This window comes from Battus philenor, unplaced genomic scaffold (genome assembly GCF_028537555.1).
Source record: "Battus philenor isolate CCGP_79_NKW_IND1 unplaced genomic scaffold, ilBatPhil1.0.hap1 SCAF_14, whole genome shotgun sequence".
Classification (NCBI taxonomy): Eukaryota; Metazoa; Arthropoda; class Insecta; order Lepidoptera; family Papilionidae; genus Battus; species Battus philenor.
The window spans coordinates 13,074,713-13,093,048 of NW_027181676.1; the positions used below are offsets into that span (position 1 = coordinate 13,074,713).

General features: G+C 36.5%; 1 protein-coding gene across 1 annotated transcript; it reads left to right on the forward strand.

The window, feature by feature from the left end:
* Positions 1-2,013: 2,013 nt before the first annotated feature.
* On the forward strand, positions 2,014-17,663 carry jef (major facilitator superfamily domain-containing protein 6 jef). Its single transcript, XM_068761379.1, is given in 10 exon segments — positions 2,014-2,019; positions 4,667-4,947; positions 6,846-7,544; positions 9,117-9,309; positions 9,799-9,963; positions 11,262-11,411; positions 12,443-12,556; positions 14,463-14,742; positions 15,717-15,952; positions 17,380-17,663. Coding segments are annotated over 10 exon segments (2,226 nt in total). The 3' UTR covers positions 17,482-17,663.
* Positions 17,664-18,336: the final 673 nt, after the last annotated feature.

An 18,336-nucleotide genomic window follows, 5' to 3' on the forward strand; every position in this document is an offset into this window, starting at 1 on the left:
GGTACAGCACATAGTTGTATGCGACGTTTTTGGTGATCTTCCACAAATGCCGCAGCTATTTTCTTCAAGAAAATCCGTCTTGAATATGTCAAAGTCTTCTCAGTATTCGCTTTGTGTATGACAAATGCGTTGATGCCAGATATGTTTATACTCCAGGTAAATGTAAAATAATATTTTGTGCTCGGGTCCTTACTGCTTTCGATGGTGGTACTTTACACCATTTCACTTTAGGCCATTTCTCTAAGTATGTCGAGATAAAAAATAATTATCTTCCGTTGATGCAGGGATGTCTTGGATATGTGCAGACCCCTCAATTTCGCTTTCTGAATTATAAGCACTATCAATGACAGCATCGTTTAAAGTTTCGTCTTGCGAATCCGAAGCAGCAACATCTTGCTCTTCATCAAGCACTTCATCCAGCCATTGCAATACTTGTTTGTCGTTAGGCATTTCAATTAAAAGAAAAAGCATAGAAAAACCTCAAAAATACATAAAGAAATCATACCGTATCAAAATACACACATACAAAGATAAATAGTAAACAATATACTAATATAAACACAAAAAAAATCACAAAAATAAAAACTTACCTTGGCCAAAAAATGTAACGTAACTGGGCGCATGGGGTCAGCTCTCTAAAGGACAGCGATGCATGCATATGCGTTAATGTTCTGGATGTGACTAATTCGCGTACCCCGGGGGGAAAGAGGAAGCTAGAAAGAGCGTTAGTACGCTCTGAAGACTGTAAGCCATAATTTTTTGAATTTCAAATGGCCCTGACCCCATGCGCCTAATTAAGGGTTAAACATCCTGTATTTTTATGTAAATAATATATATTATGTCGAACCTAATGCAGCTATCTCGCTCGCGAATATTTAGTATGTCTCAAAATACGAACATGAACCAAAAAATATTACTGTCAAGTAATAGTAATACTTCTTTTAACAAAATACTTCTATAACGCGTTTTTATATTATGCGAATTCATATCTCCCGTATAACAAGTAATCTCGATAGCGCAGGAATTTCCCACTTTATGTTTCTATACTATGTAATATTGATTTGTATATGCTCCAAATAATATCATATATACACAGTTTATGTTAATATTCCATTTAAATTCGTGTCTTAAAGAGGTCAACTTATGGAGAATGTTCCTTATACACATTTTCCTATAACGCTGAACTAAAACCGCGTTATAAAGAGGCTTATTGTTATTTATATAGGAATGCAGAAATCTGTTAAATTTTATTTCTGTTTAGAATCATTGTTCGGATTCTTTTTTCTAAATTGTGTCTAATTGTGTTTGTTGCCTTGTATTTAATTATACCATTTTATTGGTGTTAAATCTGATACGTTTTCTAAATTCTAAAAGACAGATATGTAAATGCATTGCTTGTAGGATGGGAACTTTGTTATTTATTGATATGATTATAATTTATTAACCAACTTCTTAGTCTAGTCAAAAGTTATAACTATGTTTTTAATATATTTAATATTGAAATATTGCTAATTTTGTTCAAAAAAAACTTTTGTTTATTTAATTTATAATAAAGATTATGAAAGGTGTTTTCTTTAACAGTGTAACATTCCATAATGCTTCTAAAGAAAACTTACCCCTTAGTTTAATGTAATTTCCAAAACTGCTCCAAAGACCCCAAGAGTCCATGGTAGACGTAATAGGAGTCTAAATTGGCGTGTCAAAAAATGTTGGATCACAATTTGTTAGCGGGACCAGAAAAATGAATATCAGCGACTGTTACTTGTCATTTTTTTGGTTTCTGTTAATGTTAACGCTGTTGTGCTGTTGCCTGGAGGGCTTTTACAGCTTCATCGGTGAGTTCACGGAACGCAAGGATCCGTGAATGTAAAATCTTGCATATTTCATATTCAGTCGCTACGGGGTGTCCAGTTAAATTCGTATGGTTTATTAGAAGAAATGTTTGGGAACCTCTGATTCAATATAAAGAATTGAAAAAAATTGAAGCAATTCAAGGAAAGGGACGGATTAAAAATGAATGTAAGTTTCTTCATGAAAAATATAATTTAAATATACACAGAAGCCTTTGTGTGAAATTAAGCTTATCTACTTAAAATCTTTCGATTGCTCTTTCCAAACCACTGGCGTAGGTGTTTAGCCAGGAAATTTGTCACCTACCCTCACTTATCCTGTACAAGTTGCAATATCTCGTATTTTACGTTTCTCGTCAAGTACCATTAATATTTTAGCTTCATTGTTTTTATTGTATATAGTACTTCTTAATTATTCTTTATTCTCCTCCACACTGTTTCCTCCAAAATATCCTCACTAACGTCTTGTATACCCACATGTCTAAGGCTTCAACTTCCTTTCTCATCGATTCAGTCAATTCAGACAAGCATAAGGGATAGGTGGATTGATACGAAATATTAATGTAAATTTTACTGATAATTTAGAAAGGTGTTTCCCAACGTAGGACTCATTTCTAACAAGGGGGCAATTTATATTTTTTAATAAGGGGGGCAATTTTAAAATGGACTCGAAGAGTTTAACCATTTCGCTCTAATATTAAAATTATGTATGTTATATAGGGGGGCGTAAAAATTTTATAAAGACTGCGACGCATTGCAAAGGAATTAAGCAAGTATGTAACAACGTATATCTTGTTATCGCTTAGCATCAAGCGAGCGGTCAAATGTTTCGCCTATGAACGTTTAAAATAAATTAAAAAAAAATTTGTCTATGTTGTCAAATTTTATCCTTTCAGAATACAACGTCAGATGTATGATGGTGTTGTGGTCCACGTGACACCTTTGGAAGGTAGGTGTGACTAAGTTACCTCCTTTTCATCATTATGATCATATTAGCCTATAGACGCCCATTACAAGGCATATGCCTCCCCCAAAGATCGCAACGATGACCGCTCTTTCGCTGCGTACATTCAGAGACTTCCAGCAAATTTGACTATATTGAATATGCGAACTTCCCCACAATGGCAACTTTCTACTTAAAGTTGCAAAGGTTCCAAACGTCTCCCTACTACGTCAAACGTGTGGCAACCGACTTCTAGCGCCATCTATCAGCGTCATTTGAAGTTACATCATTCCGGAGACGAAAAAATATAGATATATATTTTTAAAGAATTTATGAAAACTATTATAACATTTTAAAATTTAAAAAAGTATTATTAAAATTTAAAGTCGAAGTACCCTCCCATTTAACCCGCTGCCAGCGGTTATTCACGTAACATTTTAGTTATTAAATCGATGGACCCTTGACCGCGATTTCCGGGTCTAATAAGGGCCGGGTCCCGGGGCCCCACCTCCCCGGGTTTACTCGCTCTTGATGTGAAATTAATTTCCACATTTCAAGGACAAACAAGTCTCAGTTTGTTGTTGGCTCTATCAAATCAGAGCGCTCTTGGAACCCTCGAAACAAATATGAAGGACGCCATTATTATTAGGAAACCCAATTTTATTCAAATTTCTCTTAAATAATATGAATTATTTGCATCGAAATATACTTGTATATCGATAAATAGATTATTAGACAGAAAAACGCTTATGGCTTTATTCTCGTGACATTTACAACTGATTATTAAAATCCTAAGTTGGTAATAACTTGAATATGAATTGTAACTTGAATATGCCAATATTGTAAACAAATATCGATAAACATATCAACTTTTTTATTTTCAGTTTATTAAGCTTTAGAGCAGTTTTTCCTAACCTTTATTGTGCGATGCCCCACCTAAGTCTTTCTAAAACTTTTACGCCCTCTATGTAACATCCAGCAATAACAGTCCATTTTAGAGTTGCCCTTCTGTGGGGCCACACGTTGGAAAATACAGCTCTAGAGCTCAATAAAAAAAGTTATTGCTGAACATAGGACTCCCCCTTGATTTATATTAGGTCCAGTTGGAAGCGGTCTGCACCTTCTGATGAACCTTGTGGTTGAAGATTATTAAGTTTTTATCATTTCAATGAAAATGATACTGGATAATTTAATTTTCATTGTTATATACGCAAATAACCTTAAATAATATTTTGATAAATTCGTGATTTGTTAGAAGTATTTGCAGATAAAAATTATTTCAAAACGAGGTACTCCACCATCAACTTTATAAGGGGCCCTTTGTTATGGTTGTAAAAGAGTTTCTGTGAACTACCTGATCTGGTATTAAAATAGAATGGAGCGGCCTTCGAACTTCGTTACCTGTAGAAAAGGTTTGGAAAAAGCATCATTAGTGCCTTGTAAATCGAACCCGTGGATACTGCAAGTGCTACTTAGGCACTAATTAATTCAGCCCAAAAAATAAACTCTATGTGAAGTTTTTTTGAATTTAAATGAAATTATTATTTACTGACATACTTAAAATTATTTTTACAATTATTGCAAGCAACTCCATGTAATTAGATTTTGTGTTTTTTATCAATAAAGTTATTTGATACAGTTCGTCTTAACTTCAAATTATTTAAGTACAAACCACAACGAGATCCTATATGAAAAAGAAAAAATAATAATTTAAAAGTAACCATGCATTAACTACAACACTTCTGTATTCCTCCATCTGTAAAAGAAACTGTTAGCGCTAGCTCTTTCTGGTCTGCGTGATGTAATCTTTCGCATGTAACAACGTTTCGACCGAGCACTCGACATGAAAGTAAAGTTTGAGTAACGGCTCGAGGTGGAGCGAGCTCGGCTTCGGGGCAGATCGTTATGTAGCAGACGGGCGGGCGCCTGCGGGCGGCGACGACTGGGATTTGGGGGGGCGAAGGGGGCAAGTAAGAAGGACCGGGGGCTACAGTGTTACTGCGACTGCGCGACGCGATCGAGCGCTACGGAGCTCCTGACGGCGGCAGTCAGCGGCTGAACCATGGAGCCGCCGCACGAGCCCGCGCCCCTCGCGCCTCCTGCTGCACGCCCCCTCGTGCGCCCCGACGAGACCGGCGAGGTCGACACCTCCAGGTGTGTGTCCTTTACGTTCTCACATCCTCGATGTGGACCACGACGTTAGAGCAACGATGTAAATCACATCACATCTATGGTGAAGGATACATACTTGATCCGACGAGGGTCCTTGAGAAATAGTGCCCTTGTCACTATATGTATGTTCTGCGACGGGCGTTGAACAATATAAGTGAGAAAGGTACTAAAAGCGGTAGTTATTTATAGTGCTAAAGTAATTACTGTCGTTACAAATATTATTATTTACAAGCGTTTTAATTCGTTATTACTTCATAAAAACCACTTGCAATTCTTATCAAAACAGTATGGGCTGCCCCTTTCCGCCCACTCGTGACCTTATTTCGTGCAACTTGACCCTGACCTATAAAGCCGCTTCGATTCTGGGTAATTCATATATTTTACATTCACTACATTAAATTTAAAATTTCGTTTCAACTATTCTATATTCAATATCGAAACTAACACTTAGAAATTAAATAATGTTTTTTTTTTATTTCACAATCAATTTAATTTTATTATTAATAATCTATTATATAAATAAATGATGTGTATAAATCAAAATATATGCTGCACTGAATTTAATTTGTATATCTCAGCATAAGGTATTATTACTCAACATATGATTTATGTAAAAATATTCATAATCGTATCTACGTTATAGACGACAGAATATTGAATATATTATCATAAGTTTTATAACATAATATCTATGAAAGTATCATAGATACATTGTAACATTTACTTGCATTCTTTTAATATTAAAACTCTTTATTATATATGAAAACGTAATAAACATTACATCAAATTTAAATAACAATTTTAAACGAATTTGTTTTTGTTATATATGTACTAATTTCTACATTGTCAGTCACAGATGACTGACGGAGATTGAAAGGAAAATTCACTGTAAGTCACCGATGACTGACGTGAAACTATTGTCCTGTATTTCCGTTCGCATGTCCTTGAAGGAGATTGCTTCCTGCGTTATCGCCGTATTGATTTCTCGCGTCATGTTTATGTTTTGTTGAAGAAACAGCCTTGGCATACCCTTATGGTATACGCCCTGGTTACATTGCTTATACAAGACTGCAAATTTTAATGCAGTTCAATATATGATTCAAATATGTACAACAATATTTATTTGACGTGCAACGGTTGATAATTATTTTATTTGGATACAATACTAGTATGTACATATAATCAATGATATATATCTAGTATATACATTGTTATGATACCGAATTATTCTTACTATGTCTTTGGTGAACTTTGTAGTTTTTGTTTGTAGTTTTGAAATTAATGTAAATAAAAAAATATTTCTGTCAGATATTTTTTTTCGTAACATTATCTGCTCTAACTTGATAGATGGCGGTTTTTAATACTTTTTTTAATTCAAATTTGTAATTTATATTTTTTTAAATGAGTTTTGTGGAGAGCACCAAAAACCTTAGAAACGAAGCTATATATAAACCAGGAAGTATGCCAATTTATTGTAACTTGGACATGATAGTATCTGTCGCGTAAAGTAATAAATGAATAAATAAAATAAAACATTACGTAACATTTGTTCAAATAAATGAAACAATCATCTATACTTTCGACTCGACTTTGGTAAGCATTTTGGAAAAGTTAAGACATAAATATAACGTACTTTTTACTTATTGCTAGTTTCGGAATATTGATTCTATCTAGAATAATCAGACAAGAAACTTATTAATTACTCTTTTAACGCCAGTTTAAATTTTTCCTACTGTAAATAGTCTATTTGTCACGTGAAAATCAGTGTTCATCAGGCTTCATTAATAAACCTTACCTTACCTTACAATGTTTACGTAATATATATGAACATGTTACAAAGATTTCCCAGACATATATTAACATATAGTAAACTTCCATAGGTATCCAGAGCCTAAAGATGCAACGCACAAAGTTCGCGGCCGCAGCGACTTACTGGAGCTCATGTGTGGCCCCGGCGCCGTGGACCCAGAACTGCTCACCGTCAAGACCTTCTACTTCTTCTTCTACTCCGCCTTCGGATCTCTCTTCCCCTTAATGGGTGTATACTTCAAGCAGATGGGCATGAACGCTGGACAATGTGGCTTGCTCATCGGCACCCGTCCTTTCGTAGAGTTCTTGTCTGCTCCTTTCTGGGGAGGGTTAGCTGATCGCTGGCAAAAGGGACGAACTCTACTCCTTGCCTCCCTTGGTGCTTGGATAATCTTCACGCTGCCGTTAAGCTGGGTGCAGCCTGCAGCTGTCGCCTGCATCCATCCAGTTAACAAGACGGACTACCGCCTCGACACGCCCAGCTACGATGACGAGTGGACTAAGAATGAGTTCCGATCCTTCCATAGACCAGCGGCATCAGCTCACGTTGGATCACCACTGCCAGTGGACGACGCGATTGATTATGACCCAAACGCTAACGGCAATTGGGTCACACCTTTACACTCATTCATCGTGTACAGCACTCCTGATATACAGAAGACGTTTTTCCTTTTACTTCTGCTGGTGGTGATTGGTGAATTCTTCAGCGCGCCTGCTATAACTCTTGCTGATTCTGCTGTTATCACTCTGCTGGGAGAGGATGCTGATAGGTGAGTAACGAGATGTTTCACAATAAATAGTCTCATTAGGATCCCCTATTTCTAAGGTATTTGTTAATGATCTATTTCTTGATCTAGATCTTGAAGCGAAAATTTACAATATGAACAATATTTGTAACGTGGCAACATCATGCGTCGTGAATAAAATTATCAATACAGTTTTTAGAATTCTTTCTTTACCTATGAACATTTTGGTCACTGATGGAAAAGATAAAATTTCATGGAAACTAGAATCAAATTATACTCGTCCCGTGTCGACTTAATATGAAAACTAAACAAAAACTGAATAGTTCATTACTTGGTACAAAGTTTTTTTAGATGCACACGTACTTTCCGGTCGAAAGATGTCTTACGGCTGAAATTAAGGTGATGGTAATGATGTATCTAAATAGATATTCCCGGTTGATTTCAATCAAATCAAATCAACTGAAATATAAAGAATTTCGAATATTTTTAACAAATTGAATAAAAAAAGATGCGTTGAAATCTGACAATGATCCTTGATGACGAATCTCTATAACTTATTGTAAAGTAAACAATTCTGTTTTTTAGCCGCAGTCTTGAGTAGGAAGCATCTAGGGACTTATTGTAAATTTGACCATATTTTTTTTATTGGCCCCCTTTATTGGAGGCTTCTCGTACTCCCCTGACATGTGTAAGGTTAAAGATGTTTATTTCCAATAAGTGATTCACCCTCTTAATTTATTTCTTCTGTCATACGTTACATTATCATTCATTCTCTCTACTGCCACCCATCGCAATATCTTCCACTCTTTATCATTTATTACATTCCTCTTTTTCATCTTCTCTCATTTGACCATATTGTCGGTATACTTATGGGGGGACATACCAACGCCGTGTCTACCGGCTCTTGATCGCCACTCGAGAAGTTTTCGGTTCCAACGGCATTTCAAACGAGCATTTCTTCGAGCTATGTCAGTTGCCTTGGTTCCTCTACAGATCTCCTCATTTCTGGTTAGATCTCGCAGCGATTCTTCGGGAACAGACATTGCTCCAGAAATGATCATCGTATCATCATATCAGCCGATAGAAACCAACTTCAAGGCATTGGCCTCCGTCAAAGATCACTAAGATGATCGGTCTTGCATTACCCTCACCTAGGAACTTCCTGTGACCTTAATTTAAAAACTAAACAGTAACGACCTGTTTTAATCCCATCATTACTCTCGGTTGATGTTGATGCTGATAGCCCGGGTGCTTTTACAACTTCTTCGGAACTGAGTTCACAGAGCGGAAGGGTCCGTGAACATGAAAATAATACAAATGCTGGACAAAAGCGTTTCAGTTGCACGTAGTAAACCGCTCTACCCGAGTAGAGCTGTGTAGTGTTGATGTTGTGTGTGGCTTGGGACGGCAGCGTGGACCACAGGCAAACCAAGGATGGATCCGGATCCAACCTCAGTTCATCCACGCTATTCGCGGTAAGGGAGCGAGCGGCCGCCCCCTTTAAACGGGTGTTGTGGTTGTGGTATGGTAACTAGTTCATCACTGTAAACCCATCTTGTTACATATTTATCTAGCATAGTTATTCTCCTGACTTAGATATGGTCATCAGCGAATGTTCGGTTCGCTCGGTTGGGGTCTGGCTATGTTCTTCGTGGGCATCGCTCTGGACCACAGCACCGCGTTCAGCAAGCACCCATGCGGTGGTCCGCAGCGCTACGAGAAAAACTACACCATCTGCTTCGCGACCTTCTCCGTGCTGATGGGAGCTGCCCTAATCACTGCCACTCAGGTCTGCAATTACCACCTTTACCTTCTTTCACTTCAGTTGTACTTAATTTAAATTTTGTACCTTACGAGATACGTCTTACACACCTTCACTTTTTTTTTTACTTTTAAAGAACATGTATAAGACTTGTGCTCTGTACGTTAATGAAATAAATGAAAAATCAAATGTAACAATTAACAAGAACTAATAAATAAATAAGAAAAAGCATTTTTAAAATTCGAATTACTACATATAAGATTAATTATTTTATACTGTCTGCGTTTTCAGACTCGCTTTATACAGAGTGATTGAAAATAGGTGTAAAAGTTTTAAAGCTTTTATGTTTAAAAATTTCTGTTTAATATGTTCACCTCTTTGAAACTTTTATAAATGAAACCAATCACGGTGTATAAAGCATTAATAATACTCAGATTAGCACCACTAATTCAACAAAGCCGGAATACCATCTCCAGAAGGTCAAACCAAACGCTAAAAGCTAATGATGTTCGACAGATAAAATTCAAGTACGAAGAGTTCCCGCCAGAGCCGATGGTGACAGCAGCACCAACTTCGCCCACACGCGAGGAGAAGCTGCAGCAGCAGTTGGCGGAACAACTCCAACTGCCCGGGCTGGACACCAGCGCTCCTGCTCGCCCACCAACCCTGGAGCAGGCCAAGGTAATATAACGAGCTGTAATCAAACCTGTGTACTTGTACAGTTTACAAAAGTTCCTCCAGTGGCACAAACTGGATGACGAGGTGTTTAGACAATCAGGTTTTTCAACGTCTACATCTGTGATTCCCAAAATTGTCTATATCGACCCCTAGGGGTCTATCACAACCTGCAAAGGGGTCTACGACAGCGAAAAAAATTTGGGGGTCCATGAAATGAAAATGGGGGTCCACAATAGCGGATCTCAACACATACACTGATAGTACCTATTTACTTACATCATTCTATCTTATAATATCAAAACATTTACATTATTTATAAAAGTACCTATGAAGTAAAAAATCTAATATATAAAATTCTCGTGTCACGGTGTTCGAACTTGAACTCCTCTGAAACGGCTTGACCGATTTTTACCAAATTTTACATGCGTATTTAGTAGGTCTGAGAATCGGCTACTCTCTATTTTTCATACCCCTAAGTGGTAAGGGTTGTTCACCCTTAAATTTTTTTTTTATTTTTTTGACAAAATTTTTTGTTTTTATTTTTTTATGATACAACATACAAAAATACATACAACCCTAAATTTTCACCTCTCTACGATCAACCCTTATTTTTAAATTGAAAATTAAAAATATTTTTTTTGCAAAACAACGTTTGCGGGATCAGCTAGTTTATTATATATGTTTATAAAATTGTGTAAGTTGTAGGATGTTGGTATTCGCTTTGTGGTAGCAATACATTTTGAACATACACTAAACTTCACTACAGTTAGAAATTTACAGGAAATCAATATCAGGTAAGTAGGGGGTCTACCCAACACGGAAAAACATGGCAAGGGGTCTACGACACAAAAAAGTTTGGGGAACTCTGGTCTACATTGTTTTGAAATCAAAATTATTATAATGTCTCTCTTTAACTTGTATGCTATTTTTATTATAAAGTTGGAAAGTTTCCATGTATACAGATGAATACTTTTATTTAACATTTAAAGTTTTTGGCAAAACGACGGATTTTAAACACAAGTTTCTAAATCAACTGCAAATCAATTCCGTTGGCTCTTTTTTCAATATAGTCACTAATCATTGATTAGTGTTTAATCTAATTATATGGTGGGTTTATTAGGTGAAAATAAAATTAAGTGATCAGCAAATTTTAATCTGCATTCAATTAATAGTTTCTAGGGTTTGGAGTTAGTTAAAAGTCAATTGTAGTACAAAGATCTGGTTTTAAAAAAAAACTCTAGATGAAACTATACTTAATCTGTTGTAGTTGATCAATGATTCCTTCATTATCCCGGATGCAGGTGTTCGCGCAGACGACGCGGGAAATGCCGGAGTGGGTGACAGTGCTCCGCCAGTTCCAGAACGTGAAGGCCGCTTCCTTCTTGCTGGTGGCCTGGTTCATGGGTTTCGGCATCGGTCTCATCTTCACCTTCCTTTTCTGGCATCTACAGGTAACCTGTTCCGCTGTCCCATTTTATCACCAGACTTTCCGATTCTTTCTGGGTGTATATTTCTTGTGGACATTTCCAGCGTCTGATGACTTAAGACATAAAAACGTGGCTATCACTCTGGACATCATTCAAGTCAAGTTCTTAATCTTTTAATGAGCCATGAAGAAGGTTTTCTTTATAAGATCGAATCAAAGAAAAGAGCAACAGTGGGCAGGATAGATGGCCACTGGGGTCCTGGGATTCTGGTGTGGATACCATGGTTTCTAGATTGTGCAGCGAGACTTATTGTACAGGTTGTCGGAAGAAATTGGATACAAGCCACTTTCTTCCGGTCCTACTGAAGATCTACAAGGAAACTCATATCCACCAGTGGACATTTACGGCTGATGGCATGATATGATATGATTTCTGGTACTCGATTAAAAAATTTCGTTTCGTCCTCTATAATGCGTGAGGATAAGAATGGGATCGATGACATAATTAAAGTCGCAGTAATTCGCTGAATACGGGAAGTAAAAGACCCGTTACTGTGGTAATTTTTGGGAAAGAGCTTATTCCTTACAATGGGCTTCTATCAGCAAAAAGAAGAATAATCGTATTATATTAGCTTTGAAAAAAGTATAATTTACTTGAAGTTTTACATACAAAGGCTAAAAGACGAATTTTAGAGACAAAATCTGTACTTATCGAAATTTTGAAAAACAATTTTATAGATAGGATCTATTGCGACAATTTTATTCAACCAAACTCTATTCCAATTTAAGTACTGTAATGACAGTTGTTGCGGTGTGGATAGACCGCCTTCTAGGTGGACCAATGACATTGTTAAGGTCACGGGAAGTTGCTGGAAGCAGCCAGCCCAGCACCAGCACCAGCCATCGTGACGATCTTTGGAAGAGACCTATATCTTGCAGTGAGCGTCCATTGGCTAAAAAGAAGAAGATAAATGACAATTGTAATAATGATTACTTAGAGAGAAGATCTATTAACAAAAGAAGTGTATATTTGTAATGTATTATTTCTTTCATCAGGATAAAGGAGGATCACCAACTTTATTCGGCGTCGCATCCGTCATCAACCACATCTCCGAGATCTTCGCTTACTTCTTCAGCTTCAAATTGATCACGCAAATGGGTCATGTCAAGGTGATGATTCATATTAATTCAAACCTATTTTTAGATGTCTAAATTATTTTACTATTCACTAGATTTTAATAATGATTTGCTGGAACTAAATCAGAGAGACTAAATGAGCAGTAGTCGCTATAGAATAAATCATACGGATCATTATTTTGATTAGTACTAGGTTTTGGTTATATTTGATTGGTGCTAAACGTTGTTAGCATTTCTAGCTTTTACAGTTTCTTTGGACTTGGAGCTCGCAGACCGGAAATCCGCGAGCCGATAATTTAAAATAAATCTTTGTCAGATGTCGCCTGATGTATTGTATTAACTAATTAATATCTACTAGAAAAGGATCAAGCATCGCCGTAATGATGGGCGACGACAACCTTCGTCCATCATTCCTATCGTTTGCTCGTAGGGCGGTGAATGACACTGTTAATAGAAACAAAACAGTATAGATAAGTAGGTACCTAATAAACTGCACATAAAATTACTAGTCAATTAATAATAGGAAAAATAGAATAAGAGAAGTGTAGTAATGTATGAAGAAAGTACAACCCAAAGAAAACTGTGATAAAATATAGAAATGTATGTAAATAATAAAATAAAGAATAAAAAAATGTACTTAGCCACCTAAGAGTATAATGGAAGGAAGGCGATGAAAGGAAGAAGGAATGAAAGAACAAAATGAAAAATATTGTGATGGAAATAAGGTAAGAATAAAAGAAATTGAGAAGTATGACAGTGAGTGAAGAATAAAGATGAAAAATCTGAAAAACTTATTTGTAAACAAAGACCCTGATCCCAACTAATTAGGGGTACGAGAGGCCTCCAATAGCGGGGGCCATAAAAAAAAACTAGAAAAGGATCACACTTTTGTACAAAGACCTTTTACCTGAATCGATATCAGAGCTAGGAAAGGTTTTATTTGTATCGCCGGTCAAGGTGGTACTACGTCGCATTGACCACGTTAGAACTTGTTAAAAGGTAGCGTTTAAAAATCGTATTAGTACATATTAAAACTAATTGTTGTTTACTATCTATTCCTGCAGAATTTGTACTACCAGTCAAAGGTCTATCGCATTCCAATAGAAAAAAAAATTGTAAAATATATCAAAGCGATGACTTTATACAGGGTGATTGATAGGTATAAAAGATTTAAAGCTTTTAGTTGACAAAGAACCAATTATCTGGTATTTATATATATCTCTAAATTTCTCACGATGTTCCTTTACTATTTGATAGAGGTAATGATCGTTCATGGGTCTATCTATACCCATATATAATAAAGTTCCACGACATATCTTAGATATTCCTTTTCTTAGTTTTAAGTTTAAAATAAAAAGTATATTAATTAATAGATCTTATTAGATCACTCAAGAGTTTTTAGTTGATCGAAATGTGTGGAACTTGGTTCGTTGTTTCATATGCAGGTTTAATATTATAAATTACTAGCTGATCCCGCAAACGTTGTTTTGCAAAAAAAATTGATATTTTAATTTACAAATAAAAAATAAGGGTTGATCGTAGAGGGGTGAAAATTTATGGTTGTATGTATTCTTGTATGCTGTATCATAAAAAAATAAAAACAAAAAATTTCGTTAAAAAAATAATTTTTTTTTAAGTGTGAACAACCTTTATCACTTAGGGGTATAGAAAATAGATAGTAGCCGATTCTCAGACCTACTGAATACGTATATTAAATTTGGTAAAAATCAGGCAAGCCGTTGCAGAGGAGTTCAAGTTCGAACACCGTGACACGAGAATTTTATATATTAGATACATTTAGAGCAAGAGCAACTGTTGATTTTCTGGCCGGCTCTTATAACTAAATCAGTAGCAAATTGACGATTGAATAGTGCGTATAAATGTTTACTCGAATAATGACATTTTGAATTTGAGGATATAGATATGCTGTCGTTGTCAGGTGTTGTGCTTGGGGCTGGCGGGCAACGTGCTTCGGTTCCTGTACATCGCATGGTTGCCGGATCCGTGGTGGGTTTTGCCGTTCGAGTTCGTACAGGGCGTGACTCATGCCGCCGTGTGGGCGGCATGCTGCTCCTATATCGCGCACGGAGCTCCGCCCCGGCTGCGGTCTTCTGCTCAGGGTGTCCTGCAGGGCCTCCACCATGGACTTGGGCGCGGTTGTGGCGCAGTCCTAGGTGGTATCGCTGTCACACGCTGGGGCACCACTCGCACCTTCGCAGGTAACCATCTTTTCAGTCATAACTTGAGAGTACAATAAATAAAAAATCTTTAGAATAAATCATTTAGATGTGCTTCAAAATATCAACGGAAAATAAACAGACAATTGAGGTTATTTCAGAGCTTAGAAAATAGTGTAATAATAAATTTTTGTTAATATATTGTAAAGGTAACATTTAAAAAATGAAATCGTTGAACGTTTCTTTAATATAAACATTTTACGAAAGTAAACAAATGAAAATTACAAAAACAAGTGTCGCTCTTCAAAAAGTAATTATTTTATTTACACAATGATACAGCCGTAAGAGTTGCGTAACTACCTAATCTTCTGGATTATCAAATGTGTCTAGCCAAGGTTTCCAAGAGAACCCTTTTTCTTTACTTAAATGTCATTATTCCTCATCATTATTATCATTCCAGACTTAGAACATCATCTGTTGTATATCAATTTCCTCATAGATCTCCAATAACACCAGTAAAAACCTTTATAAGGTCGTCCGTCCATCCTGTAGGTTGACGCCATACCTTGCGCTTGATCCTCACTCCAGAGCTTTAAGGCTGTATCGGTCATTTTTCTGCATACAACATACGTACTTAAAGTTTATTCGTTTCAAAGTAACTGCCGGAAGAGCCTCATTCGATAGTAACTTGAGATCCCCTTTAACTCTTCAACTTAAAACTTCAAAGAAAAGCTTTCATTGAAAAGGGAATGTTGATTCAGATCGGGTCGCGTTTAGTACTCTCTCAGTTTTGAGTTGAAAAATGACTTATAGAAAAGTTTAGTCTAATTAAAATTCCTGCAAATTGGACTGTAAGTTTTTTTTTCATGATATACATAAGTGGTCACTTTAAATGTAAATAAAATTAATAAACAAATTTAATTTACTTTACTGTAGTAACTGTTTATTAATTTACTGTAGTAATTTACTTAGTATCAGAATATTTATATGCGAGAATGTGGTTGTTTTTATACCAGGATACGGTTTGCTATGCGGCGTGGCTCTGGCGGCGTTTGCCTTCGTCAACTTCCGAGATGGTGCGGCGGAAGCGGGCGCGGGAGCGGGGGCGGATGCTGCGGACGAGGAAGCTCGCGCTTTGGCCGACGCTGGTGTCTTGGCCCCACACGGAGTGCCATCGAATCCACTACCTCGCGCTCTTTCATCTACACGGCTTGCAGATTTGGCCAACCACGACTCCTATGGCGCCACGCAGGTGATTTAGCCACATATAATTTAATTTTTCAGATATCTATATTTCTACATACACATTTACAGAATTTAAACATGTACCAATTTTATTCTTAGTCGTAAATCGTGTCCGTTTTGAAACGCCTTGACAGAAGGTTACAAGCTCTTCAAGCCATCCTTCTTTTTCTGCTTTCCTCAGGGCAGTACTAATGAAAAGTCCACTTGCCTGGTTCAGATCTGCGAATAGGTAATCTCCTATCAGCTGGTCTGAACCAATTTACGAGTGTCTTTGCCCCTGTAATCCTTTCCGTTTTTAAAATTCCTGAATTTTTTTTTGGTCAGAAACAGTACTATTTTTTGAAAATTAAACAAGGCATTTCAGAACATTCAGACCTTTTTGATCTTTAAAAAAAAGTAATCGTGGAATGAAATTTTTTTAATATTTAGTGATTATTTACCTATATACAAATTGAGGCATAGTTCGCTGTTTTATATGACTGCTTACTATACTTAAGTCTATGAACTTCTCAATGATATAATAAAATGAATGTTTAATAATAGTAAAATTAATAAATTAAAATCTATTACGAATTTTAAAAAGAGTAGGAAATTTTTCTATAGTGTTACCCAAACCGCTGTACTGCGAGATGTTGACAACTAAATTTCAGAACTGTACAGTCAACCATCTCACCCCGCTCATTCCTAAGGCGCGGTACAACGGTTTCAGTAGCACTATAATGATAAGATATATATTATCATACATCTCTAATAATACCAGATACCGTGTTGGTTATTATTAGAAGTTTTTAGCCTGCTGCAGCCAAAGAGAAAGCATCGTCATATCAGCCTATAAATGCCCACTGTACAGCCTTCAATCTGTGAGGGGATATACTGTAATTGCCACGCTTGGGGTTGGCGATTGCAATTTTGGTATTATGATACGTAGTTGTCATTCCTCTGGAAGCTTATTTGTGAGCAGTTGCAATCCAAAATAATTAATGGTGAATTATATAAGATTATATCCCGGGAACTGAATCCGCGACCATCGCAAATCTCAGTCCTCTAGCGCTGGACTACTATTTGCTAGAAACTAATAATATTCGGGGACCGGAAAGTAAATTCAATAAGTTAAATTCACACGACTGCATTTTTAACAAGTTTTTTTTCTGATCTACAATATATTCACCTTCGTTATCAACAACCTTTTGCCATCAAGTATACAAATTTTCAATGCCGGAGCGGTAAAAATCAATCGGGTTTTCTGTAAAATATGTCGACAGAAGAAACATTATTTTTCGGTGCTTCTTATATTAAAAAAATATTATATTATTAATAAATAATTAAAATAATAATATTTCTGTATCGTATTAATGACAACGATAAAATGAACCTGCGATTTATGAATTTAAATACTATTTTTTTAGGTTTTTTTCATATAAAAAATTGTTTCAGAGTTACGCCGGCGCAGACAGCTTGAGCGTGCCTGGCGCACCGCCTCCTAGGCCCTCCAATCCCTTCTTAGCAGAACAGTCCCAAGCCCCAGCTTACAGATAAGCGCCACTAACCAAACATATATCGGGCTCCTTCTACTATAGTCCGATTTAACGGCACAGCGATGCCTAAAATTAGCATAAATTAACATCCAAAACTCAATCCCTTCTTTTAGCAACGTGCTCTATCATATATAATATACAAAAGACAAATTTCCCGTTCGTCGTAGTGATAAATATATAGTGTAATCTATCTGAGATGTTATCTATTGACTGTTGCTTTTGTTAAATGTTCCATGTTGTTACTAATAGACGTTTAAGGGCTCTTACGTCGTCAGCGGGCGCAGTATGTCTACACTCAGACGAGTTTCTACGTTGTTGAGTCTCTACTTAAACAAGTCATAACCTGATTAGTCTCCACTCAAATAATTTCAGTCTAGACTTTACACTTAAATGAGCATCCGCTGAGACACGGATATAGATACTCGTAGATGAGTTACCAGACTCTGCTGACGAACGTGCGACCCCCTGCTTATGTTATTCAATAACTTCGGTGAAAATGTCCAGAATCTAGTCCATGTCGAATTCCCATATCCTCACTTGTAATCTCATTGTATATAACCAATTATCAACATAAAGAGATCGATAAAAATTATCAAGAAATCAGTTCCGTGGTTAACTATTTTGTAACGTTTAAATTTTTGTAACATAGCTGTATGCATAGAAGAAACCTATTCAACCATTTATAGAAACAAATTATAATAGGTACTGTATGATAATTTACCTAGCTTAATTTAATAACATGACAGTGAGTCGAGATATCGACTCAGCGCAAATGATCTCGGTGCTCAGCGATGACTCAACGTCCCCGAGCTATGCAGTACATTCACCGTTGCTACTTCTCTGTAATTATAAGTAA